Source organism: Physeter macrocephalus, chromosome 18, assembly GCF_002837175.3.
Source record: "Physeter macrocephalus isolate SW-GA chromosome 18, ASM283717v5, whole genome shotgun sequence".
Classification (NCBI taxonomy): domain Eukaryota; kingdom Metazoa; phylum Chordata; class Mammalia; order Artiodactyla; family Physeteridae; genus Physeter; species Physeter macrocephalus.
Window position 1 is genome coordinate 65,529,616 of NC_041231.1, and position 27,455 is coordinate 65,557,070.

Here is a 27,455-nt window from a genome sequence, read left to right on the forward strand (position 1 = left end):
GTTCTCCCCGCCACCCCCAGCCCGGACACACCCACCAGCACACACAAAGCACCAGGCTGTAGCATCTCCTGTCATTATCATGGGCCTTCCTTAGATAAAAGGAGACCTACATAATTTATTTTACTCTCATGGAAAGTTGCTTAAAGGTGTGTGTGTGTGTGTGTGTGTGTGTGTGTGTGTGTGTGTGTGTGTGTGTGTGTGTGTGAAGTGGGAGCAGAGAGGGAGGAATTTGCTTTGTTGTTACGAAATGATGCGTTGGTTTCTTGATAAGAAAATTTGATGGGTTAATGTTTTTTAAATGTTTCTCTAGGTCTGTAATCGTTCATTAAATAATAGCTTCGGGTAGGTAAATGCTGTGATGGTAACTTCCAGGAAGAAGAGGAGTGCATATTACAGATCCTACTTAACATTCAAGATAAATTCCCATCAAGATCAGTCACCCTATTAAGTGTTTCTGAATTTGTTTGCTTTTGTCATGGGGTCTGAATATCCTATTTTCCTTCAAATATAAATTATTTTCCACTGAAATAAATAGCAACTGCATGTTCATCTGATGACTATCCTTGAAAACCCTTGACCCATTTATGTGAAGTTGTTTATCAGTTTGAAAACTAAGAACACAGGTTGCTTTCCATTTTCCTGAGCTAATAGCATATCTATTTTAGAAAGAATAATAGAAATTGTTGTTTCTAAGGCCTAGTTTTGTACTCACAGCAAAAAACCACATCTCTTGTTTGGCTTCTAATCCATATTTCAGGAGCAACTGGGCCAGGAAGATACTTTGGTCAGTTTTTATGGATAATAGTGCATTTACTCACAAACATTGTCCACTTACTGCACTTGAATTTCCTAATATCTCTAGCCTTTCAGCTCTAAAAACTCCATGTTTCAGTTGGTAAAATTAGTCTTTTACCTTTTCTATGATGTGGATCATTGTACTTTGTGGTAAGATTTTTCAGGAACTTTTCTTTTTAAAAGATTTAATTTAATTTTAGAAATATAGAATGAGAAAATTATACTATTTTGCTTATAATTCAATTAGTATTTGTGTACTTTTCTAAAATCATCTGCCTTTAGAAGATTTTTTTAACTGAATCACATCTAGTAGGCTGTGTAAAGTTATGTTCTGAGACCAGTTTAACATTGTGATTTCTGTATGTATGAAATAATACTGTTGACTACTTTTCAGAAAAACCTTGCTCATTTTATTCATTGTGTATTTCTCTCTTACGAAAATGTGAGAGAGCTAGGTATCACGATTAGTATTTAACACAGTGCGGTACATCTCGATTTTACTAACTTTAGAGACCATAGCATTGAAAGTAGCTGCATAAACCGAATTTAGGAAGAAAAGTTCAGCCAGTCCAGTTCTGCTCTAAATGTGAGTTCTTTTATGTTATCCAGATAGATCTTTGGAATCTGATTCCAAGTCACAAAGATAAATATGCAAGTTGTTGTCATCAATACCAACGTAATATAAAGAGTACAAATTTCAATTTGAATCAGAATCTATTAGGATCGTCCTTTGTAGAGTTAGTTGAAATCAGCTTAATAAAATAGGAATTCAATTATTAAATAAATGGCACATCCTTAAACATAATCAACTAGAGGACATTTTCCCATAGCACTTCCTGCTTCCCAGCTATACTCTGCTCACTTTCTCATCCATATTCTCCACTTTACTGTAAGCCATGAAAGGGCGGGGGTGCTGCATCTCTGGGCACCAGCCCTTTGCCAGGGCTCTCCCTGCTGTTTGGCAATAGTGGGCACTGTTTGATGAATGGTTGAGTTTATGAATGAATTGTCTATGCAGCTTTAAAAGTGTACTTTCCACCTGAAATGTGAGGTTGCTGTTCTTAGCTTTACAGAAGGTTATAAGACTAGAATAGAATTGTGCTAACGATCCAGAGTTATTAAAGCCTAAGTTGGGTGGAATTAGGGCCATTTTTTCTTATGAAAAGTTCTGGGAGGATCTCTGTGTAGAGAAAGGCCCTGGTCCACATTCTGTGGAAACTTTATTATTCATGTAGCCATGAATAAATAGCTTATATGGGAAGGTAATGGCAACTGACAGTCAAACCCTTAGTTTCTGCTGATTCCAGCCTAGTGCACGACCCACTGTTCGAACGTGGTAACTGTGGGCACGTTTTTCTTTGTCTTATGATCCACATGTCAGAACAGCCTGTGTGCTTAGACAGGATCAAGTGCTTGTTGCAGTATTTCACTTCTTGACTCTGAAGAGTGGGCATTGATATTATCATGTTGATGGGTTGTTTATTATGTATATATTCCCTTATAGTTGGCTATAGATATTTTTTCTAACTTCATAATGGCCGTATACTGAGTTGCATCTAATAATTGTTGAATGGGTGTGTAACCTGTAGAGTTCCGGTTATGGATAGATTTCTTTTTTTTAAGATTCAGTTCTTAGGTTTATAAAAATCATTTTGAAATATTTTCTCATGAAAGGTACAAAAGGTCCATCCCACATCTTTTCTGTAAAATTATCAGAGAAAGTATAGGGTTGTGTTTAATAGAACTGTCTTCACTTGGGGCCAGCACAGTTTTACTTATGTTCAATTGATTATTTTGTGAGATTGAGGAAAGAAAATCTGCCCTCTATCTGCTACTCTGGCATGGTTGCTTATTTCATAAGATAAGGAATGGATAGATTTTACTTTATTTAAATGAATCTATGAAATATCCCCCCCCCCCCAAAAGCCAAACCTTAGTTTGGCTTGCTGAGTTAATTTTCAAACAGTATTTTTAAAGAGTGTTTATTCAGTAGATTAAAAAATGTGGATGTGATTTTGTTAATGAAATATCCAGAGTCATTTAACTGCCCTTGATCTTTGCCCGAGCCTTGCATCAAATTCAAGAGGAATGCATGGTTATTAGTAACGACTAATATTCATGTCCGCGGTTCCCAGGGCTCTGAGTCCTTAGGAATAACTGACTCTGGAGAACAGTTCTACTTGAACTTGGGTTTTAAAAAGAATGACACAAGAGTCGACTTGAAAGTGATGCGCGCTCTGCGTTCGCAGACACTAAACGTCTAAGAGTCCGCAGCTGCAGCGCACGGGAGTATGGTTTCAGCTGAAGGATGGGGACCTGTTAGCCCTTGTCCCTGTTTCCTATTCCCAGGGGTGCAGTCCCGGCGGGGCTCCTGGTGTCTGTTCCGCCTCTGCTCGCCCCTCCCCCACCTCCCCAGTTACCAGATACGCGAACCCGCGCCGCCCTCCCCGCGCCTCCAGGACCGGGTCTGGTTCGCGCTGATGTCACCACCAGGCGGTTGCCTCGCAGCCGCCCGCCTCTGGGCACCTCCCCCTCAAAGGCTCGAGGGCTCCCGGCCGGACGGGGCCGGAGTCCGGGGGATATGCCCACGGAGTCCGGTCTCGGGAGCGCGTAGCGGCGGAGTGGGAGCCCGGGCCCCGCGGCGGCGAGGGGCGCGCGGCAGATGCGCCCCCGGGAGCGCCCGGGCTCGGGACGCCCGCCCGCCGCCTCCAGCTGCGCCTTGCAAGGCCGGCGGGGTCCCAGCTGCCCGAGCCTTAGAGGAAGCCCGGAGCTCTTCTCTGCTGCAGTTGCCTCAGGTGGATCCGTCGTCTTAAGGAGGATCAGATAAGAGTCTTTGAAAATGGCTTTTTTTTTTTTTTTTTTAAGGGGAGTTTATAGTACACCGTGCTTTCTGTTTACTTTAAACGGTCGCTGGATTGTACTGGCCTGGCCGCCCAAAAGCCTATTTTTTCCTCTTTGGATAATTCTGAATAGTCTCGAAGAAGCTTAATATGGGTAGAAAGACTGCCTTTCGAATCAAGATTATTTATAGCTACACCCAAAAAGAGTAAAAGAAAATTTGAACTTTCTTGCCGCATTAGACTTAACTTATTTTTCTCTGAAGACTTGTTCTGTGCCTTCATTGGAACAGTCCATGGTCCCTGGGTTTGTCTTTTAAGTTTCTGAACCTTGGTTTATTTATAAAAGAGATGGAGTTTTGCAGGCCGTCTTTAAGTGGATTACAGTTAACCAGAGCACTGCTGAAATTAACATTCAGCCGGTTAAGATGCTGGCTCCTTTGGAAATTTTAATCTGGAAATCTCAGATGCAAAATTAGAATAAAAAGGGAAATGGATCGACAATGGAATGTTCTAAGTGTTTGAGCCACTGTTAAATGTACTATTTGTTTTCTTTTTTCTGTGTTTTGGAGTATGTGAAAGGGAACTCTGGGGGCCTTTCTGGGTAGGAGGAGGAAGGAGACTTCTATTCTCTGCTCTTGATGCACTTTATTTTTGAGAATCGTTCTCAAACCACCAGGTAAAGGGAGGGTTGCAAAGTAGACCGGTGCCCTGCTGCTGGCCTTAAACACCTCATCTATGACGACGTGTGTTATGTGAGATGCGTCCTTGGGCTGGAGACACTTTATAGTTCTGTTCAGAAGTGTGCTTTGCTGAAAGATGCGTTGCCTTATTTCCCACTTTCTGTGTCAAGAGCTGCAATATTTGTTTTAACTGTCTCCAAAATGGGCAAGCCGCTGAGCAGACCGGACTGTTTACGTCAGAATCCCCCCTGTGTAGGGAAGGGTGAGGAAGAGGAGGACCTCAACATAGAGGACTGTTATGTCCCGCAGCGCTCCATCTACGACACGGTTAGGCTGAATGAGCAGATCGACTCTGGTTCCAAGGGGAGCCTGTCTTCCAGGCATTTCACAGATCGGACTTTACCCTACAGTCACAGAACACTGGATGTCAGTTCTTTATGCTCCAATGGTGCCCTTGCTTCTTCCAGTGCGTTTGAGCTGAGGGGCCGTGAAACTCACAAACTCGATGAAAAGATGATCTTTGATGCCCTCAAACTAAATAGCGATATCATCCGAAGCACGGGATTACCCAAAGCCAAATCTCACGCAGAAAAGAAAGAGCATAGACGGTCATGGCGAATGTTCGTCCCAGCCAATTTTATGGATTATGCAAACAAAAGTGAAAGCTCTTTTGTTGAACCTCCTGATCTGTCAGATGCTGTTACCAAGGCCGGCAAGTGCAGAGGGGGTAGTAATTCTCTCACGTCGGAGGAGGATGACTCTGGGTTATGCAGTCCTCCAGCCGAAAGGGAAGAAAAACAGGGCATTTTACCCGGAGACCCGTCCCGAATTAGAAGCTTGTCTTCTGCTGAAGATATTCACATAGCAGAGCAATATAGACCCTTTTTTTCTGTTAATTCCATCAGCGAACAGAAAATCCCCTTGCTTTCATGCAGAAGCGCCCACCTTGATGACAACTTCAAAACGATTTTACATGATGTTTCTCCACCAGAGGAAACAAAACGTGTCAACGGTCAAAGGGAAATCCGTGGTGAAAATTGCTGCCTGCAGAATGATGTCAAAGAGAGCACTCTTAAGGCTGACCCATTCATTTTGCCAAGAGAGGGAGAAAACAAGTGTATTTCTAACCCCGGAGAAGAAGGAAAAACATATGGACCAGGAGAATTACAAAGCACAGCACGAAGTAGGGAATTTATGGGAGGTTCTCCTGAGGATTTGGCTCTCCCTCACACAGATCTGGGGGGAAATGATGTAGATGGGGGTAGTGCACGTTTAGTAGAAAACCTGACATTATTGACACAATACGATTTGGAAGAATCCAACGTAGCATCTCAAGAGGACATGGAGGCTCCCCTTTCCGCCCAGGAGATGGAGGCGATCCCTATGCAATGCTCCCCAAAATTCAGAGCAGTGAGAAAGAAAGCCGCTGCCCGAAAAACAAGGGCCCGGGCAGGAACCTTGGACCCTGTCTGTAATGGCTTTCACTCAGTTCAGGTAATGAACGGAGATGGGAAACTCTGATGCCCAAGGTCTGTGGTAGTGTTGTCAAGTGGCCACTGGTGTTTCCAGTCATGGTGAATCCGGGCTTGTCTTTGTGGGGGGGTTTGACTAGTACCCTACCAGATGGCAGATACTGATATGATCATGACAACAAATTAATTAGGGACCGTTTTTGAGGAGCGTGATTATCCCCAGCTGTTTGGAGTCCTGCTCCTGGTTGTAGAGATGGTGGCTGTTCCCTTTCATTTGAATGCCTCCACTGTGAATTTATGTTAGGCTTAGGCTTTTCCACAAATTGTGGTTTAAGACCCTGCCATTTAAGGCCAGTTATATTGGATTTATTAAGCTCGAAACGGGCTTAGAAGGTACCAACACAGTATTGTTGTGGTCTGAGAAGTGCTCTCCTCAAATTGAGGACTTTTTACACGTTCTGAAAACGTTCTCTCGGTAGCTCTGCATGGGGGAGAGAGGTAATTGTGCTGTGTTTTGCCCCTCACTTGGATAGCCCCTCACTTTTGGTAAGTGGTGAGTGAGGTAAGCAAGTAAAGCATACTGCCTTGTAATAGAGAGAGGTTGGTTGTCAAGCCTGTAATTTTTTTCTTCCCACTTAGATTGAAGTTCAGCTATTTTGGTCCTTTTCCTAAGCTCTTCTGGTAAACTTTGCCTCAGAGGTAATTTTATTTTATTTTAAGCTTCTCTTGTGTTTGTGTACTCATGGGTTAGATTGGGGGGAGAGTCTCTCTTCCTAGGTATTTTGTTACTGAGAGATAAGGGATTTGGACACTATCAGTCTATGAAATAATTGCTCTAATCAGGGATGCCCTTTCCATGAGGTTGCATTAAATGGCATGCTAGTTTGAAAGCTTAGCAGAGTACTTTTTTTTTTTTTTTTACTGTAAAGTATTTTGCAGTTTATTTGTAGAAAGTGATTAAACTCTTAGGAGTATATAGATTCTTTAGTAGTTATCTTTTTTTAACCCTTAGTGTATTTTTGTTAGCACTTGAGAAAATTACCACAGACTCACCCAGAACTACGCTGATAGGCAACCCTGAAATTCATTTCTTTAAAACCAAGTGCAGGGGTTAAGGCAATTTACGGGAACGTTTTTATTAGGTTTTTGTTTGGTTTTGTTTTGCCCTGAAAATTAGCTGTGAGGGAGAATAAAACTTTTCCCTGCATCCGTATGTACCAGACAAGTTCCTGGAATTAAAAATGTAGCAGTTTCCCTCCCCACTCTTTTTTTTGGTAAGTAGTAAAACATATCTACAGCTATTAGTTCCTAGAAATAGTTAACTTGGAAAGTGGTATAGAAAAGAAGTAGGATCATAGCACCAAATTCTGTGTTCACCACCTTCCTGTAAGTTTCTATTGACTTATTAGGTAAATTAATGCCTTTTTTAAAAATCATGAAAGACATATGGTAATTTTTTCCCAATGATTTGGGGAATTCTTATAATTCTTTGTCTATGTGTGGTTGACTTTTTATACTGAGTATTGTTATATAGAAACAATTAGCCAGTGTGGAAACTGTCTGGATTTTCTGTGGAAGAAGTTTGGGCTTTTTGCTAAGAGGGGACTTTTAGAAGAGATGATCATTTATTTGTTTGCTGTTCTTTAATTTACTCATTCATACTATAATACAGAAGTCTCCTGTGTGCTGGGCTTGCTCCAGAGTTGGCGGAATTTGTCTCTGGCAGCCTCTACATCTTTCAAAATTATTTTCCATACTGTGCCTGTAATTTTTTCTTAAGCCCTATTTTGATATTTGTTTTTATTGTTTTCATACATTCTGTTTAACTGTTCATTCACCTGGACTGTTGATATACTTATATAGTGGCCTGTAGTATAATGACTTGGCACCCCAAACCTTGTCTTACCTTGATCTCTAGCTGAAGCTTTCCTTCCTTAGTTAAATTAATTTATTTGCCTTCCTAGCATCCTTCAAGCCCTATATTAAAAACATTTGTATTATCTGTGAAAGAGTTGATGTACCCCCCCGGTATTATCTATTGAGGGGTTATCATCGTTTACCCCAAGGTATAAATAAAATTTTCTATACTGATATTCATTTGGCAAATCATTAACAGGTCCATATTACAAGCTAGGTACTGTGGTAGGTCCAGGGTATAGAACGACTATAAGGGAAAGAGAAATTTGTGGTTTCGTGGAACTTGCATTTTACCCTAATACATTAATTAGATTTTTTTGCCAGTTACAGGCAGCGGGACCTATAAGTTGGGTGGGATGGAGAGTCGGCAGGGAGAGTGCTGGAAAACTGCCAACGGTGCAGGCAGTGATCCAAGGGTGACCAGGGTTGCTGTGCCGGCCCTGTGTGATCAGATCCATGGGGTGAGGCCTCCGTGCATCCTGCAAGCCCGTCAGCATCTTGACAGACGTTGAGGTGCTAGACGTCTAGGGATCCACACTACTGCAGTGCCCATCTACCTCTTTTTCTGTTTCTTTCCCTGTATTGCCCCTCTAGCTCACGTCATCTTCTTGTCAGTGACCCCCATTTCCAATTTGAGTCTCAAATGTCATTTGCCAGTTAGCAGCAGGCATCCTTGGAAGGGCCTGCTTATAGGCCCTTGGAAGGGCCTATAAGGATTCTTGCCAGGAAGGCTCATCTTGGGCCCGTGTTAACATTTTGCTCCTTAGCATTTTCTATACCTTCTTTTTTTTTTAATTGAAGTATAGTTGACTTACAATGTTGTGTTAATTTCTCCTGTACAGCAGAGTGACTCACTTATACATATACATACATTCTTTTTTCTATTCTTTTCTATTATGGTTCATCACAGGATATTGAATATAGTTCCCTGTGCTCTACAGTAAGGGAACTCGTTGTTTATCCATCCTATACGTAATAGTTTGCATCTACTAACTCTAAACTCCCAGTGCATCCCTCCCCCCACCTTGGCAACCACAAGTCTGTTCTCTCTCTCTTTTTAAAATTAATTAATTAATTAATTAATTAATTTTTGGTTGCATTGGGTCTTCGTTGCTGCGCACGGGCTTCCTCTAGTTGCGGTGAGGGGGGGCTACTCTTTGTTGTGGTGTGTGAGCTTCTCATTGCGGTGGCTTCTCTTGTTGTGGAGCATGGGCTCTAGGAGCATGGGCTTCAGTAGTTGTGGCTTGTGGGCTCTAGAGCGCAGGCTCAGTAGTTGTGGCGCACGGGCTTAGTTGCTCCACAGCATGTGGGATCTTCCCGGACCAGGGATCTAACCTGTGTCCCCTGCATTGGCAGGTGGATTCTTAACCACTGTGCCACCAGGGAAGTCCCACAAGTCTGTTCTCCATGTCTGTGAGTCTGTTTCTGCTTCGCAGATAAGTTCATTTGTGTCATATTTTAGATTCCACATGTAAGTGATATCATATGGTATTTATCGTTCTCTTTCTGACCTGAGTGGTTTTGATAATATTGTGAATTTATATTTAATTTACTTTCTCATTATTATTCATAAAGCAGCTGTAACACATGACTAGGCAACAAAAATGCTCTTTATTTCTAATAATCTATACCTGATAATTGGACAGATGTTTATATTTGGTGGCTGTTAGGTACTATAATTCATATAATTATTGTTCTTTCCAATGCAGGTGTTCCAAAAAGAAGAGATTGAACCCTTGCAGGTTAAACAGCAGGATGTGAACTGGCTGGGTCAAGGCCTCATTCAGAGTGCCGCTAAGGGCACCAGCACCCAGGCCTTGGAGCGGGACCTGGACAATGCCAGTGCGCGATGGAAGACCCTCAACAAGAAGGTGACGTTGCCACCCCCTTCGTTGTCATTTCTGTGGATTGTTCTTCTCCAGCATTTGCTGTGACCACCAGTCGTATTTTTAGTAGCCAAGCTTCCCTAAACCTGCCTGTTCCTTGACATCCCCATGAACTGATAGCCCACCCTAGATGCCCCCAGGGCTTGCTGGGTAGCACAGATGCAGGAAGGACCTCCCCCACCCACCGCCCCCATGAGGATAGGGACCCGGCCGCACAGCTGTGATGGCCGGCAACCAGGATCCTGGCCCTGGGCTGGTGGGAGCACACGCATCTCCAAGGGCACAGGGGCTACTTGGCTCCATAATCAGTGTCCCATAGGGATCTGGGCTCCCTGTTGCCAAATCGTTTACTTATTTTGCAAAGAACTTGGAACTCTCACTTTTTATGTGAAACCTAATTTTCAGAGGTCAGCAACTCACTCCACACTGTGTAATAGGTCACACAGTACAGCTCTGTGTCTGTTTGCCCTGGACTAAGGGTTTGCACCTCGCTATAGATCATTAAGTCCAAATACCATCTTACTGATAAGATGTAGATCCCACCTTTTTCTAAATGCCCATGATGGAAAACACTGGAAAATAATGCTCTGATATCTTAAGAAGGTGATGCTGATGCACAGTGGCAGCTCTTTATGTGACAGAAATGATCAGAAAAGGATTTCGGGATGGCAGTGCTCGTCTAGTGGTGGTAGTGGTGGGGGATTGTTCTTGGAGTTTTCCTTGCGTTGAAATCTTAAGCAGTGGCTGTATCTCAGAATGGCATTTATCCTTCTTTAGAGTTTGATTCATCCCGCAGCACTCCTCACATACAACTGGGATGCAGTGTCAGGTGTGAATACTTTCCATGGAGCTTAAAATATCTTGCCAACTACTTTTTCAGTCCCAAAAGGAAAGACCTTTGAGGGGGCAATAGGATATCTCTATGCGGGACACAGAGACTCCATTTACTGGGCGACAAAGGCCCTGGCTTGTCAAGAAAGGACTCCATAGAGCTTGGATCTAGCAGAATTTAATTGGATACTTCATAGTTATTTTGCCTAGCTGAACGTAATTCTGATTCTCTCCACAATAATATTGTTGTTTAAATCTTAGTCTTTAAAAAAATATTCAACAGTAGGAAATAAAGAATGAATCCCAGGGATAATGATAAAAATGAATAAGGCACTGTTTCTTTCAGTAACCTTAAAATATTTGAACCATTCATTGCTAATCATAAATGTATTGGATACTTCCAGAATCTCAAAGGCTTCCCCTTTTGCACTGACTGGTTGAGATGGAGACCTTATCTCCTTGGCTTACTTGCTAAGTTTGAGTTTGTCTCCTTTCCATCTGTATCCTGCCCACTAGCAATGCTTTGGGTGAATTTTAAGAGAGAAGAAAAAGAAAATTTGTGACAAGATGGGAAGATGAGCATGGAAAGTGTTGGCTGGTGGGCAAATTTCATTTTTCATGAACACAGTAGATAACTGGGGATCCCTGGTGCTGTGCAGGTGGCCCAGCGAGCAGCCCAGCTGCAGGAGGCCCTGCTGCACTGCGGGAGGTTCCAGGACGCCCTGGAGTCCCTACTCAGCTGGATGGTGGACACCGAGGAGCTTGTGGCCAATCAGAAGCCCCCATCGGCTGAGTTCAAGGTGGTGAAGGCCCAGATACAAGAGCAGAAGGTAAGTTAGCGGAGCTTTCATACTGTTTCCTGTTAAATCTTAACAATGAGAGTAAAAGTTTACCTTGTGACTCTCTTTATTTGTGTTAATAGGATATCCTCGTTAACTGGTAATCAATGCTCTAGATATTGTTTTGTTAGTCAGTCAACAAATATTTGTGGACCATCTGCCACAGGTCAGCCATCGTTCCAGGTGCTGGATATATATCATTGAATACAAACCATAGAAGTTCCTCATCTAGTTTAAGTTTTAGTGGGAAGGGAGGAACAGGGAGAGAGAGACAATAAACAAAGTAAACACGTAAATGGTGTTACATTAGCCATTGATAAATAACACTGGGATGGGAGATAAGAGTTATTAGCAAGAGACAGAGCGTGAGGGTGGGGGACAGGAAGTGCTGAGTGGAGGGGTGTGTGTGTACAATTTTAAAAAATAGTGTAGTTGAGTTTGAAGACATCACTTACAGAAAAGGTGACTTCGAACAGAAATATCGTTCTCATGTGTATTAGGTTGATGTACATGCAATTGCCTATTTTATAGAGTCAGTATGGGCAGTTTGTTATGGTTCAGCCTGTACTGACATGGCAGAGGGTTGATTCACATACGCTGAGAACCATGCTGCTGTGTCTTTTGATTCTGCAAATACAGGACCCAGTTGGAAAGACACTTCTTAGAGGGATGGTGACTACTTGGGGCCACATGTACAAATTTTGTGGTCATTAGGAGGCATTTAGTGACCTGTCCGATATTGATTTGTCAGCCATGACTTGAAATGACACATGGGGGGGTGGCACCTGGCACACAGCACACTGATAAGGCTTCTCTTTAAAAAGACGGGACCTTTAAAACGAAGAGACTGGATTAAGAGGCTTAATTGGGTTTTGACATCCAATACTACTCTCTCTAAAAATTCTTCGAAGACTTTAGTATCTTGGGAAATTAACTTATTAGAAATAGATTTACAGGTATGGATTAAAGAAATATAACAGGAAACACATTGCATTTGTTTCATTTTTGAAAAAATATGGTAATATATAATAATATGTAATAAAATATATACGTATAATTTATATAATGTAATAAATATATAATATAATCTGGTGTTAAATATAATAATATAATTGCTACCATTCACAATTTAATTTAAACATTTATTATTTGCCGAGAGTTAATGAACTATGCTTAGCCAACAAAACCTGTCTATTGATTTTGCTTTCTGAATTGCTAGAAGCTGTTCGTTAAAGTTTACCAAAAGTAATCCACTTAATTGTTCTCTTTACTGCCTAAACCACCTGTTGTACTTTTATTTTATTTTATTTTATTTTTTATTTTATTTTTATTTTTTTTTCGGTACGCGGTCCTCTCACTGTTGTGGCCTCTCCCGTTGCGGAGCACAGGCTCCGGACGCGCAGGCTCAGCGGCCATGGCTCACGGGCCTAGCCGCTCCGCGGCATGTGGGATCTTCCCGGACCGGGGCACGAACCCGTGTCCCCTGCATTGGCAGGCGGACTCTCAACCACTGCGCCACCAGGGAAGCCCTGTACTTTGATTTTATGATGACTCTGACCTGTGTCAAGAAAGGGCATCTCTTCCCCTTCTCTTTGGCCCTGTTCCCCTCCCTTCCTGCTGTGGTGGCCTTGATCCCAAAGTGACAGTGAGAAAATACCCTTCCAGCTTTTTACTTCTGGGTGATTGTGCCTTTGGTTCTTAGGCATCAGTCAGGGTCAGGTTAAGGAAGCAGTGTGGTACTCAGCATTCTGTACACCTGTGCCTTCCTCACTGCTCTTCACACAGGGCCTGGGGATTGCACTTATTCCTGAAATACTTGTTTTGATTCATCGGAGGAAGGGAATCCTGATTTCTGGCTACCTATGTCAAACACTCCCTTCCAGGCTTCTCAAAATGAAGCATTAAGTTGAATTTTTTTCCACGGCTCAATCCTGAAATATTAGTCTTCTTTAGCCAGCTTTGGGGATTTCTGACATGTTTTCCCCTCGGTTCATTGTGGAAATGATATTTAAAGGCTCTTTTTAGTTTTCATCCTCGTAAAGAATTTTAGGAGCTATCTTACCCCCTAAAAGCAACCAAGAGCCTCTATTTGTAGCCTCACTAGCTTGTGAACTTGGTCTGACTTTCAACTTCCCTTCTGCGGTGGATTGTTTAAAATGGGAAAAGGTTTTGAAAACAGCAGTGATTTATAACCTTTTCTGTCTCAATGGGACAGATCACTGTTGATTGTTTAGGGCATTCCCATTTCATTATAATAATTGGGATTTTGCGCTATCGGTGCAGAGTTCTCCTAAGGGGCACATTCTACTCCATTACTTTATATTAACAAGTTAATAACGAATGGTTCAGTGGCCTTATCAATATTCGTTTTATTTAGTGTGAAAAGCCGCCACCACAATGTTTGACACAATAGTAATGAATTGTTACACAAAATGAGTTTTTTTGAAAAAACCCTACTTCTCAGGTCCTTTTGTATGTGAATCCACACAAAGTTATTTTTGTTACATATCAAAAGTACTTTGTGTAGGGGCTTCCCTGGTGGCGCGGTGGTTGAGAGTCCGCCTGCCAATGCAGGGGACACGGGTTCGTGCCCCGGTCCGGGAAGAGCCCACATGCCATGGAGCGGCTAGGCCCGTGAGCTGTGGCCGCTGAGCCTGCGCGTCCGGAGCCTGTGCTCCGCAATGGGAGAGGCCACAACAGTGAGAGGCCCGCGTACCGCAAAAAAAAAAAAAAAAAGTGTTTTGTGTATGTTTTCCATATGTTGATAAAATTATCGCTTTGTTTCCTTTCTTTTTATTTATTTTTTTAAAAATTTACTATTTTGTCTTAAGCTTCTCCAGAGATTGTTGGATGACCGCAAATCTACTGTGGAGGTGATCAAACGGGAAGGAGAAAAAATTGCCGCCACAGCAGAACCTGCAGATAAAGTGAAGATTTTGAAACAACTGAGTCTCTTGGATAGCAGATGGGCAGCCTTGCTTAATAAGGCTGAAACAAGGTAAATGCTTCCAGTCTTTGGAAAGAGCAGCAATGGCTTTCATACTGATTTCTTGTATTTTGGTAATACTTTTCTTCAAATTGTTATTTTCCTGTGTTTATCATGTATGTGAACATGGAGGGCAAGGGCTATGGCCCCTCTGTCCTTATTCCCCCATGGGGATGTCCTGTAGTCTCCAAATCTATCCCAACTCTTAAGAAGAGTATTTCCTTTGGGGGTCATTCATTCATTCATTTATAACGTAGTTATCGCCTGCCTACCGTGCATCAGGCAGAGCTGGGCCTTCCGCAGGGGTGCGCTGGTCAGATCATCCCTGCCCTCAGACAAGGGACAGCCTAGCAGGGTTTCGTAGCCATTGAAGACTAATGACAAATGTGATGGTTTAAAGTGAAACCTGGGCACAGGGTGCTGTGGAAGCAGAGAACAGGAGGAACCTGGCCTGGGACAAGAAAGTGACAGCTAAGCTCTGTTTTAAAGCAGGAGTGGGAGTTATCTGGGAAGTGAGGCAGGTGGAGGGCGCTGTGACGTTTACCAGGGCGCCGGAAGCTGGAGTGTGGCTCCACCGGGCTTCATTACACTTCGGTTTTTTTTCTTTTTAATTTTTTAAATTGAAGTATAGTTGATTTACAATGTTGTATGAATTTCTGCTGTACAGCAAAGTGACTCAGTTATACATAAATCCAAGAAATGATTTTCCTTTCCTACTCATTCACTTTTCACTTTCACAATGAAAAAAGATTTTTTTAATTGAAGTATAGTTGATTTACAATGTTGTATGAATTTCTGCTGTACAGCAAAGTGACTCAGTTATACATAAGTATACATTCTTTTTTTTTTTTTTTCTTTTGCTGTACTTGGGCCTCTCACTGTTGTGGCCTCTCCCGTTGTGGAGCACAGGGTCCGGACGCGCAGGCTCAGCGGCCACGGCTCACGGGCCTAGCCGCTCCGCAGCATGTGGGATCTTCCCGGACCAGGGCACGAACCCGTGTCCCCTGCATCGGCAGGCGGATTCTTAACCACTGCGCCACCAGGGAAGCCCACATTCTTTTTTAAAATATTCTTTTCCATTATGGTTTATCATAAGATATTATATAGTTCTTTCTTCATTCTCTTCACTGGCACCGCATTGACTGATGTCAAGTTGTAGCTACATTGACGTGTACACTGGCTGGGTTGGAAATAGATGACCCACTGAAGAGAATGAGTATCTCCATACATTCCTACCTTCTTTAGAACTAAGGTGGTGCAGAGAAGGGTTTGTCCAATCTTGAATTACGGAGTTAGGAGGAGTTATCATTCTAGGACCATTGAATAAGGGGGCTTCGAAGGAGGCTGGAAGTTTCATGTTATTCTTTAATGTGTGTCAGTAGATTATTCCTTCTGTGTTATGCCCCAGAATTACTGCCATGGGAGAGACTCTCAATACTTTTTTTTAATAAATGAAAGTCTAGATCTCTGCTTTACTCCCATGACTGTCCTTTTTTTTCCTAAACCTTCCTCACAGCAGTATTAAGTGGAGGGATGGTGGTGATGCTATGATTCACACACAGACTAATAGATTCCCTTACAATTTAAATCATAGTCAATTAAAACTAATTGCAAAATAGTTCTTTCCAGTAATTCTAGGTGATTGGTTATTAGAATTTTTTAAAAAGAGTAGTAAATAGTGATAATCCAGAAGTCAAAAATAATGTAGTAATTTTATTCATTTTTTTAAAAAGATCAAATGTATTTCAACTGAAGGTTTTAAAAATATATGCATATGTAATTTGTGATATGAAGGTATAGAAATTATGTTCTGGGCTTCCCTAGTGGCGCAGTGGTTGGGAGTCTGGCTGCCGATGCAGGGGACACGGGTTCATGCCCTGGTCCGGGAGGATCCTGCGTGCCGCGGAGCGGCTGGGCCCGTGAGCCATGGCCGCTGGGCCTGTGCATCTGGAGCCTGTGCTCCGCAGTGGGAGAGGCCACGGCAGTGAGAGGCCTGCGTACCGCAAAAAAAAAAAAAAAAAGAAAAAAAGAAATTATGTTCGGTAGCATGTGCCAGTTGTCCATAATTCCCTTTGTCCCCATAAAAAGCTCATTTCTCAAATCATGTAATTCTCTAAGAATTAAACGTGATAACAGGTTAAGACAGCAGCTGTTGGTCCCAGCAAAAATAATTCACAGGATTGGCTACGGAATCAGGTCCTCTGTATACAGACCAGCACGATCACTTGCCGTAGATAAAAACCGAGGACAGTGCCAAGTAGGTTTTAACTTACGTGGTACCTTTTTAAGGGAGGAAACAATGGGTTTTCTAAAAGCATTCAAACTCTGTTACAAGTGAAAGTCTGAGGAATATTTCTCCTCTTTCATGATATTTTAGTCCATAACATATTAACTGTTGCCTCGGGGAAATATACCTGACAGTGTACTTTTTAAAGGAGGACTCACTAGTAATTCCAGCACAGGGGATGCTATAGTTATTCTTCAAAATTTAAATCTAATTTTGACCATTTGATTCAAGCAATCTCAGTAACTGATGCTCCGATTGAAATTAACTATTATATAAAGCACAGAATATATGTTCAGTAAGTAATACCTATTACTATCATTATCATGGCTACTATTGTTATTATAACATTACTATGATTATACCTATTATTATTGTGAGTATTACAACCAGGTTACTTAAGACTTTCACAGGATTCAGGCACTAGAGATTGATGTGTTGTTCAGCTTTACTTAATAGGAGAACTATTTTTTAAAGTTGTTCATAGATATTTCTTTTTTTTTGGCCATGTCCTGTGGCTTGTGGGATCTTAGTTCCCCGACCAGGGATCTAACCCCAGCCCCTGGCAGTGGAAGCATGGAGAATAGGAGAAATATTTTAAAGTGTCCTCTCTGTGTGAGAGATTTTAATTTTAACGTTAGATGTTTTCTACAAAAACTGTTTGGAGTGGAACGCAGGAGCAAGAGTGAAGATTTCTGTTGACAGTTTCCCACGTTTCTCATCCCTGAATGACCTTCCTCTTGGCACGTTTTCAGGAATCGTCAGTTGGAAGGTATCTCAGTGGTAGCACAGCAGTTTCACGAAACCTTAGAACCACTGAACGAGTGGCTGACAACCACAGAAAAGAGGCTGGCGAATAGCGAACCCATTGGAACCCAAGCGTCCAAGCTGGAGGAACAAATTGCCCAGCACAAAGTAAGGTTCCCATCGCACGTTAGTGAGATCCAGTTTTCCATGCCCTTTGTGGTTTTATGACATGCATTTGAGTTTTGTACTGTTGTGTGATGCATCAGTGCAACCTTAGACCCATTTCATGTGTCATCTTTTTGTTCAGTTTATGTTGTCATTTTTATTTGTCCATTCTTTTTGTTTCCTTTTTTAAACTTTATTTAGGCCTTAGAAGATGACATCAACCATCATAATAAACATTTACACCAGGCCGTTAGCATTGGCCAGTCCTTAAAGGTGTTGAGCTCCAGGGAGGATAAAGATATGGTGCAGAGTAAATTAGACTCCTCTCAAGTGTGGTACATTGAGATTCAAGAGAAAAGCCACGGCAGGTCTGAGCTTCTCCAGCAGGCTCTGTGTAATGCTAAGATTTTTGGGGAAGATGAAGTGGAGCTGATGAACTGGCTGAGTGAAGTGCATGACAAGCTGAGGAGGCTCTCGGTCCAGGATTCCAGCCCTGAGGGGCTGTGGACACAGCAGGCTGAGCTGCGGGTATTTTGATTTATTTTATTTTATTTTTTCATTTCAGTTGTCCTCATTTTTTCAGTCTTCCTTATTTCTGTATTATTTTATGTTCACTATGATTTAGGTGAGTTGCTGTACTCAAATAAGACATTGCCTATGTATACAGTGACTTTTTTTTAATTGAAGTATAGTTGATTTACAATGTTGTGTTAGTTTCAAGTGTACAGCATAGGGATTCAGTATATATATATATATATTTACACACACACACACATATATGTATATATATATGTGTGTATATATATATACACTTTTTCAGATTCTTTTCCCATATAGGTTATTATGAAGTATTGAGCAGAGTTCCCTGTGCTGTACTGTAGGTCCTTGTTGTTTATCTATTTTATATATAGTAAGTAGTGTTGCATTCAGTTACTTTTAATGAAGTCACATGTAAGGAGAGATTTAATTTATCCAATAGCTGGATTGTTGACTTTTCATTTTGTTATTTCATCTTTGTATACAAAGGCCCATAATTAACCAGTACTCCAGTGTCTCCACATCACCCATTTTCTGAAGAGGGGAGTGAATTATGATAGATGAACTGAGACATAGGCACGGTGGAAAAAAGATGGGTAAACATGAGAACAGTGAGGAATATTTGAAAAGGTGTTTCCTCAAATAAGATTAACTGATAATGCCAATGCTTACTTAACTTTTTTTTCCCCCCGCATAAAAATGATACCTGTGTTTTAGGTTCTGCAAGAGGACATCCTACTCAGAAAACAAAATGTAGATCAGGCCTTACTAAATGGTTTAGAACTACTTAAACGAACAACAGGTGAGATACCTTTCAAATCAGATCCTCATGACGTGAGCATTTTGTGTTGCTTTCAAAATATTTTAGAGATGCGGGAAAAACACAAAGCACACTCAAATTTTGGGGCCACTCCAAGACTTCATCCTGAAGAATGCTTTGAAGGCCGACCGAGGGGGCTTTAGGCTATGATTTCATTGTTTTTCTCATGATCTCACTGAGTTTTTAATGGAAGTTTTGTGTATTACTCATAACACCAAGCATTGGTCAGAGACTCCTATGGCAGAGTGACATTAGTTTTCCACTTGTGGAAGGCAGTTGTTCTAGATGAGCACATAGGTTGTAGACAGTTTTTTTAAATTTTAAGATAGATGGCATTTGGTGACACATAGTGTGACTATACCCAGGCTTCATTTCTCTGTGCTTGAACTCACCAAGAAAACAGATATTACCTTGTTTTAGTAATTCCTTTGGCTGTAGGAATGTCTCATTGTATTTATATCCAGTTCAGCACATGTGTGTGGTGAGGAACAGGTACCATTCATTATGAATGGGAAGAATTTGATATAGTATCGAGAGCCTTGCACTTGGACTCTGAAGCCCAGGACACAATTTCTCTGTGTGTCTGAAAATTAAATAGAGGCAGGTGAGGATCTATTGGAATAGTGCAGGTGAGTTTATTATTTTTAACACACACACACATGCATAGATCATACATATATAAATGTATATATGTTGCAGGCACTATTCTAAACATTTTGCAAATATAAACTCATTGAATTTTTATCACAACTTTATGAAGTAGGTTCTATTCGTAATGATAAGTAACCAGGGGCACAAAGAGAGGTGAGGTATCTTGTGCCAGGTAATAAGCCACAAACTTAGTATGCAAACCTAGGCAGTTTTTAACCCCGATGCTTGAAAATGGAAAGACCATACAAATAGTTGCAAAGGTGGTGCTTTCCACATAGCCCTTTATAGTTTTTATATTTGCATTTTCAGAACTGTTTACATTCGCCAGATATCCTCAGATAAATTCAAACCTAGGAAAGGGCTTTTCTTGGGTCAGAACTTCTTTAGCTGAAGAACTCTTCTTCCCCTTTCATGAGATATGACATGCCTTTGAAATTCTAGGTGATGAAGTTTTAATAATTCAAGATAAATTGGAAGCCATTAAAGCGAGGTACCAAGACATCACTAAACTGAGCACGGACGTCGCCAAGACCCTGGATCAGGCACTGCAGCTCGCAAGGCGACTGCACTCCACGCACGAGGGGCTGTGCACCTGGCTGGACAAGGTGGAGGTCGAGTTGCTTTCATACGAAACACAGGTTCTGAAGGGAGAAGCCTCCAGCCAAGCACACGCGAGGCAAAAAGTACGCTCCGATTTATACACTCTTTGGATCCGCTTGTTGTCTCTCAGGGAGCCTTATTCACACAGGGGCGAAGTGATATTTATCACGTGTCATTACTAATATACTTAAGGATGCCTTGGTGGGCGTGGACCCAACAGAAATTGGCAGCAGATCAGCTATTTAAACTTTTAGGAGCCCAGACATGAAAACAGCATATTGTCATTTGTTTCTTGAATCTTATAGAAACAGAATGATGAAAACAGAAAAAAAAAGGAAAGTGATCACTGTTTCAGAGATACACATAATTTGGTTAGACTAGTGATACCTTTATAAGATAGATGCCAAGCATGAGGTGGCTTTTCTAATTATATTGCAAGAGTGGTATTCTCTCATGCTGATTATCCTTCTTAGAGTTGTCTGCCTCGGTTTTTATCATCCCTGAAGTACGATCACACATGGGTGAAGGCAGTCCGGGAGGTCAGGTCCACTGAGCCTATAATGATTCAACTGGGATGATTTAAAGCCAGTGTGTCCTCGTTTTGAGGGTCACTTGATTCTGGTTTGGACTTTCCTCTTTAGTTTTCTGGTACCTGATTACTTCGAGGTTACCAGCAAGCTGGATTAACTTGCTGGGTTAACTTGCCGGGTTCGGGTTCCCAATTTTTAAAAGTTTATATTACATTTCAAAGCTAAAGTCTTGCCATGTTGACAAAGGAAGTGTTCTTTGGAACTTCTCAGGGAACACTTTCCTTTCTGCAAAATAGCTTTAAGTAACCAAGGGGTATAGAACTGGGGTAACTGGCGCTAAGGGGATCCGTGCATCACGTTGGCCTGTGAAGGGCTTTAACCCCAAGGACAGTTAGAGGAGAAGCCCGTTCAGACTTGGTGTTTCCCACAGGTTTGTGTTTTCTTCCTTCTGTTTTCAGGAGCTAAAGAAGGAAGCTAAGAGCAGCAAAGCCCTGCTGGACTCCCTTAACGAAGTGAGCTCTGCTCTCCTGGAGCTGGTGCCCTGGAGGGCGAGGGAAGGGCTGGAAAAAATGGTGGCCGAGGACAACGACCGCTACCGCTTGGTGAGCGACACCATCACGCAGAAGGTGGAGGAGATTGACGCGGCCATCCTGAGGTCCCAGCAGGTAGGCGAACACTTGGGCGTCTGGGCAGTTCGTTTCCTCCACTTGCTCCCAGGGCCTCCACCTGATCAGAGATGACTGTGAGTGGTGTTTCCATTCATTGGTTATGCTTCCACAGCGGAAGGTGTTTCAAAAGCATTTAGCTGGGGTACTTGGACATCTGAGTGCCAGGCAAGGCTCATCTCTACATTGTTGGCAGCCATCTACCTCCTGGTCTCCCAGCCTCAGCAAGTCAGCCACCGGCAGGACTAGCGCCGTTCTCCTGCTGTCCAGACAAAATGCCTTTTGTGTACATGTGTGCATGCTGCTCGTGTTAATTTTATGCCCTGGCTGCGTCTAATCTGTGTGTGAGTAAATATTTTGAGTTATCGTGTAAGTCACTATTAACTGTTCCTTGATGTACATGGCAAAGAAAGGCTGAATTCTTTCTAAAAAGGAAACAGTTGTGTTGGTGATGTAGTTTTTTTCTGAAGATGACTGAAAGGGGAAAAAATGATCGTTGCTGACCTGTCTGCAACTCGTACGGTTTCTGGTTCCAGAGAGTTTTATAGGCCCCACCCCTTAGCCACAGCTCTCTCAGAAGACTGTGGGCAACAAGGGGGGGTCCTGGATCTAGAAGCTTGTAATACATGTTTTGATTAACTTTTATGGAAATCTCTGAATATTTATATTAAGTTATCAGCCTCTTGTTGCAGACTTGCTCTGACAGAGTTAGTAGGGTTTTGCTGTGTACTGTGGAGCAGGGCTTGGGAAGGTGGATGACTCAGCCTTTGCACATCCAAGCCAAAAGCAAGAAACACAAATCAAGCAGGTCGTGTGGAGCATCCAAAATTTATTCTCTAAGGTTGCCGTAAAAGTGTAATTTATCTAGTTCTAAAACATGGCGCCTCACTCCTCATTTCAGTGCCGTGCTCTGGAATCACAAAAGCCGATGGAATACAACGATAGCAAAAGGCCTGCCTCAGACATTTTTGTGAGGGAGGCCTTCATGCCTGAGGAATGCATTTGCATGGCTCTGTTTTCAAAGTTTGGAGGAATTTGTATGCCTCATTATCATGGGATAATAAGCGTGTTTATTTGTGAAGTTTATTCAACTATTTGAAAAGAGTTGGATTGATTTTCACCAAAATTTCTTTCGACCTTTCATAGTTGGCACTGAAGACTTCTCTAAATAGCACAACAAATATTCTGTCCTCTTGGGAGTAGAATTTTCTTGAGAAGCTGACTGTGGTTGGCTAGTTCAGGGAAGGAAGACAGTAATAAGGGTGTAACCAAACCGAGGTTCGGCTGCTTGCTGCTCATAAGCCAATAACTCGAGAGGCAAGTGTCAGTAGAAAGGAAAGTGCTTTAATCAGAAAAGCCAGCAATCTGGGGAGAAGGTGGACTTGTGTCCAGAGACCAATTCTGAAGATTCTGCTCAGCCACGACAGTTTTTAAAGGGAAAAGAATCTCAGTGAATCATCGAGACAGGAGGTTGGGTTCTGCATCCTTGTCCATTGAGTGCAGACTGGCTGACTCTCTCTTCACATGTTATCTTGCCCCCGTGATCTCCTGCAGGATTGCTAAGGGGGCTGTTGGGGGTAGAGAGCTAGTCATTTTTAACTGCTTAATTCTTCATTCTTACTTCCTAAAATCTAGGAAAAGAATCCACAGGTTAGACAAGGCATGGTGCGCATTCAGGAGAACATAAGTCAGGAGTTAGTTTCAATTGCTTAGTGATCTCATTCGTATAATTAGGTTCTTCTAAGGTTAGAGGGGAACAGAAATGGGCAAACAGGAAAGGGGCAAAGGAGCTGCTTTCAAGGGCAGGTGACAGACTGAGCGCCTACTGGTTTGTAAGCTCTGCCAGGTGCCAAGGTCATTAACTGTAGCCCAGTTCTATTCAGAGTTATGCAAATGTTTTCCACAGGTTGGTCTGTGTTTTCTCGAATCTAAAACATACGCCCTGTAGGAAAATAACAATTATTGGGGTTTTTTTCTGGAAAAAATCATTCCTTACTGAAAGTTTCAAGACTTTGTGAAAGAATACAGAAAAACTCGTGGAAGCAAGAACATGCAAACACTGTGGGCTGTATCCTTCAAGCCTTCCTTGTGAGAGAGGGGGAGATTGTTTAGTAAAAGTATCTCACTACCAGTAGGTCATAACTAATATTAGTGCTATTGATATATTAATATCTTCTGGTTGTTTATATGTATTTATTCTGTACTTGTATGTGCATTCCTTTGAAAATGCCTGCAAGTCTGCCCAATGGAGTACCTCCAGTAATAAAACCAATAAAATTCACTTAAGCCAATTTAAAAAAAAAAAAGGAAAGAAGAGGATACCTTTCCAGTAAGGCTGAGATGTACCATTTAGAGCTGGGAGGAACATATGCAGTGTGTGGGGAGGTGACCTGCCTGGGGTCCCACAGCTAGTGTGTGGTGGAGTTGTAACCAGGACTTAATCCAGATCTCATTCTACCTCCCTAAAGGGCCTCTTTATAAATCAGGTAGAGAGGAAAAGTCCTAAGGCAGGAGGTGATCCATTTTTTTCTAACCTCCTTCAGTAATCCGAAGGAAGGCGCCATTATTGCAGCAAAATAGAAGTATGAAAAAAAAAAAAATAGAAGTATGAGGATATTTCCAACTGTAAGGCCTGTGAGACTTGGGCAAGTAAACTGAAAGGATCAGGAAATCTCTCTCTCCCTCTCTCTATCTCCATCTCTCTCTCTGTCTCTCTCTGTCTCTCTCTGTCTCTCTCTCTCTCTCTCTCTCTCTCTCTCTCTCTCTCTCTCTCTCTCTCTCTCTCTCTCTCGGCAAATTTAAGAACACATTGGTACCTGTCTTTCTGGTTTGGCAGAGATTTAGTTTTGCACTCGAAAGAATAGTTTCTAAACTCATAATTAACAAGTTTAGAAAGGACCTAATATATCACTGAAATTGTTTTATAACCTTGCCCACTTATAGATGTTTGGAATTAGGACCAGAGTACAGTTTGATTTGTTTTCTCTTTATCCAGTGATAATGCATCCATGAAATACAAAAGGAATGGTGCAAAAAAAATCTTTAGACTTGGATATGAACCACATATTTTGTATGATTTGTTTTACGTTGTATAAACAAATCATCTACCATTCTGTTTCTTCTCCACCTGAACCGTGGACATGATCTGACAGCAGTCCGTCTTTTTCTGCATACCTTAGGCACATACATCTTGTTTTATTAAGAGCTACTCCTTCCAGATCCCTCCCCCGACATACCCAACCACGAGTGATGGAGTGAGGATATGGGCCTTGCAAATGACTTGGTAGTTTTTAAATTGATAGATTTGATGCTTCGTCCCCGAATAACCGGACTAAATTCAACTAGATTGAAAATAACTGAATGTCCTGTTTTCCAAGCAGCTTTCTCTTAAGATGTTTCCATCTTTTGACATTAAGATTGTATATGTACAGGTCGGCTTCCTTTATACTGGTACAACCTGCGTTTTGGAATTCAGCAGCTGTGTAGGGACGTTGTGAACAGTCAGGCCACCATCACAGAGGGTGCTGATTGACATGGAAGATGTCAGGCAAACGTGGAAAAGGGCTGAGGTCTGAAGAGAGGAGGGAAGGGGCTGTCCAGATACCTTCTCGTTAGCGTATGCTTCATATCCGTCCGGTATACATTTAGTTTTCAAAAAACTTCTGATGTGACGTGGTTAGATTTTTCATGTTAATTCTGTATCACATAGCAGTTTTGAAAAGATGTGTCATTGAATTTTGAGATCATAGGGCCCAGAGCCTTATGTAAAGTAGAGTGATGTTTATTATTATTTTGGAAATAATGGAACAGCCTCAATTATTGGCAGATGCCTGATGACGGTGTACATTCATTGTGACCAGTTAATAAGCTCCTGAGTCTGACTCTGCAGATTTGCAGGCATCAATATTCTGAAGAGGATTTTTTTTTTAATTGGGCCCATTCATAAGTTTTAAGAAAAATCTGAGTGGAATAAGGCAGCTTGGTAAATAGTGATTGTGAGCTTTAGAAAAAAGCAAAACAGCTGCCTCCTTCTCACAATGCCTGCCATTATCTGAGTTAGAAACTGTGGGTATTTTTGCATGTTAAACCTACACAAAGTAACCTATCTTTGCTGCTTTCTTTCTCTAATTGCACACTGAACCGAATGACCCATGTGGAAATGGGGAAAGGAGCTTTTGCTTGAAAGACGTACAGACTTAACAGCCTGAATTCAGATCACTGTGATTGTTTAAACCCCAGAGCATTTTGTTGTCCTTTGCCTCCTAGAAATGTGCAATTATCAGAAGGTGCTAAAGTGTGTATTTCACTGGGTCTGGGCATCCCAGGCACTCTCTGGCAGTTCTAATTGCCTGGCTTATTTTATTGGGCCTTCATAACCCCCGAATATAAAGGCACATGGGTGCAATTAAACTAAACAGTTCATTGGGTCATTAGGGATCGCCTGGGAGAAAAATAACACCTATTAATTTCTTTTAAAGAACTAGAAGGAAACCTCCTCCACGGACTTGAGATTTGTTTACGGTGGGAAAATATGGGCTGGGTTATGAATAATGTGAAGAAAAATGGAAGGAAATGCTAATCAAAAGAAAGCAAGCGCTAAGACCCTCACCAGGGGAGGGGAGTAAGAGGATGTCCTGGACGTTAAAGTTTGCTTATCACTCTGTCTTTCTTAAACCTCTGCTTCCACGCAAGAGAAACCTTCTAGATAAGTACAAAAGCAGTTTGTCAGACATGGGAGAAACGTTTAAATAGTAAGTGAAAACCCACCACTTATTGACTGTTGTGGTATTTGAGCCGATAGTGGTGAAATCCCATGAATATTTTGAGTGACTAAGCCCAAATTGTGTACAAGCACGAGGGATGTAACAGGGCAACCGCAAGTGTAGGCTCTGGGGTCAGACCACCGTGGTTTGAATCTCAGACCCGACATTTACAAGCTGGGTAACCTCTGGTGAGTCAGTTAACCTCTCTCTGCCTTGGCTTCCTCAGCTGTAAATGGGATTAGTGGTAATACCCACATTATCTCTTTTTATCCTGACAGCAACTGTATATTCTTGCATGTTCAAGCACTTAGAACAGTGTGTTCAGTAGAATGTTGGCAGTTACTGTTTTACAGAGTGTTTTTCAGGAATATTTAGAGATTAGCCAATTAAAATGTTTTTCACCAACTTGTAGGAAGTTTCTGAAATACTAGTTCAACTATACTAGGAATTACAGTAGCTGGGATTGATGGTTGGACTCCAGGGATGATGCGTATTAGAATATTTCCCAGAATGCAGTTAAGGATGCTAACACTCTCTACAATTCATTTGAAGTCATTTTTTTGCTACTTGTATGAGTAATAAGCAAATTTATTAAAATTTGGTATAGGGAGCTTGCCGTCCACGTTACTCACACGTGAAATAAGCCGTTTCATGATCTGTTAGAAATACTCACGTTAAGTAGTTGTTTGAAAGAGTCACAGACCTAAATAAAAACGCCCTGCTTGACTGTAAATTGATTCATGTAGACCCTGGGACTACTCCTTTCATTGTTGGACATTAAATATTTTCTAATTTAATAAAAAAAACCTTTCAAAGGACAGAGGGAAATTTCTGCTTGAAGTCTTGTTTTCTTTTAGCAGAGCAAATATTTGCATTGGTTCAAGAAACAGTGTTTGAGTTTCAGCTTTCTCTTACTTGGATGGTGTCATCATACTGGTTTTCATTGGATGCTTTTTTTTTTCTTCCAGAAAGGGAGACTTATTATTAAACTAATATTAACACCAGCAATCTGCCTTTCTTTATGAGGACTGTCATATAAATCCTAAAAATAGCCTGAACACAAACAAGAGGGGTGGGGGCATCACTTTATTTTTTTCAGGGACCAGTAGAAGAAACAAAATGCCTGTTAAATATTATTCTTGATATCTTGCAGCATTTGCACTCTGGTAGAAAGGGCTGGACTATTTTTTCTCAGTTTTGTGCTGAGTGCATCACATAGTAGAGCTATACCCTGGAGTTCCACCATGTGCGGCTTGAAAGCGAATGATCAGACTCTTCCACTTGTTTGTTGTGACGATTTCTTTTTCCACATCTGAAGCTGCTGAATTAGTTGATGAAATTTTTTTCTTTTTCACATTGATCAGCAATTGCTAATGAGTAGTTCCATTTGAAACTAAGTCAGGTAACAATTATTTAACCAGATGAAGATAGAATTTTTCAAATGGCT

At 41.7% G+C, this 27,455-nt stretch overlaps 2 protein-coding genes across 6 annotated transcripts in view; both read left to right on the plus strand.

The window, feature by feature from the left end:
- Positions 1-27,455, plus strand: part of DST (dystonin) — a 512,931-nt gene that overhangs the window by 420,833 nt on the left and 64,643 nt on the right. For all 5 annotated transcript variants that reach the window (XM_055079784.1, XM_055079785.1, XM_024121802.2 and 2 more), the window contains 8 exons: positions 9,414-9,575; positions 11,081-11,251; positions 14,092-14,258; positions 17,286-17,445; positions 17,644-17,970; positions 18,697-18,781; positions 19,892-20,133; positions 21,039-21,245. In XM_055079784.1, coding sequence (XP_054935759.1) covers positions 9,414-9,575; positions 11,081-11,251; positions 14,092-14,258; positions 17,286-17,445; positions 17,644-17,970; positions 18,697-18,781; positions 19,892-20,133; positions 21,039-21,245 — 1,521 coding nt within the window. The remainder of the gene's footprint in view (positions 1-9,413; positions 9,576-11,080; positions 11,252-14,091; positions 14,259-17,285; positions 17,446-17,643; positions 17,971-18,696; positions 18,782-19,891; positions 20,134-21,038; positions 21,246-27,455) is intronic.
- LOC114484178 (uncharacterized) lies at positions 3,657-6,487 on the plus strand. The gene is made up of 2 exons (XM_028478676.2): positions 3,657-5,809; positions 6,427-6,487. The coding sequence occupies exons 1-2, from the start codon at positions 4,517-4,519 to the stop codon at positions 6,457-6,459; spliced, it is 1,326 nt and encodes a 441-aa protein (XP_028334477.1). The 5' UTR covers positions 3,657-4,516; the 3' UTR covers positions 6,460-6,487.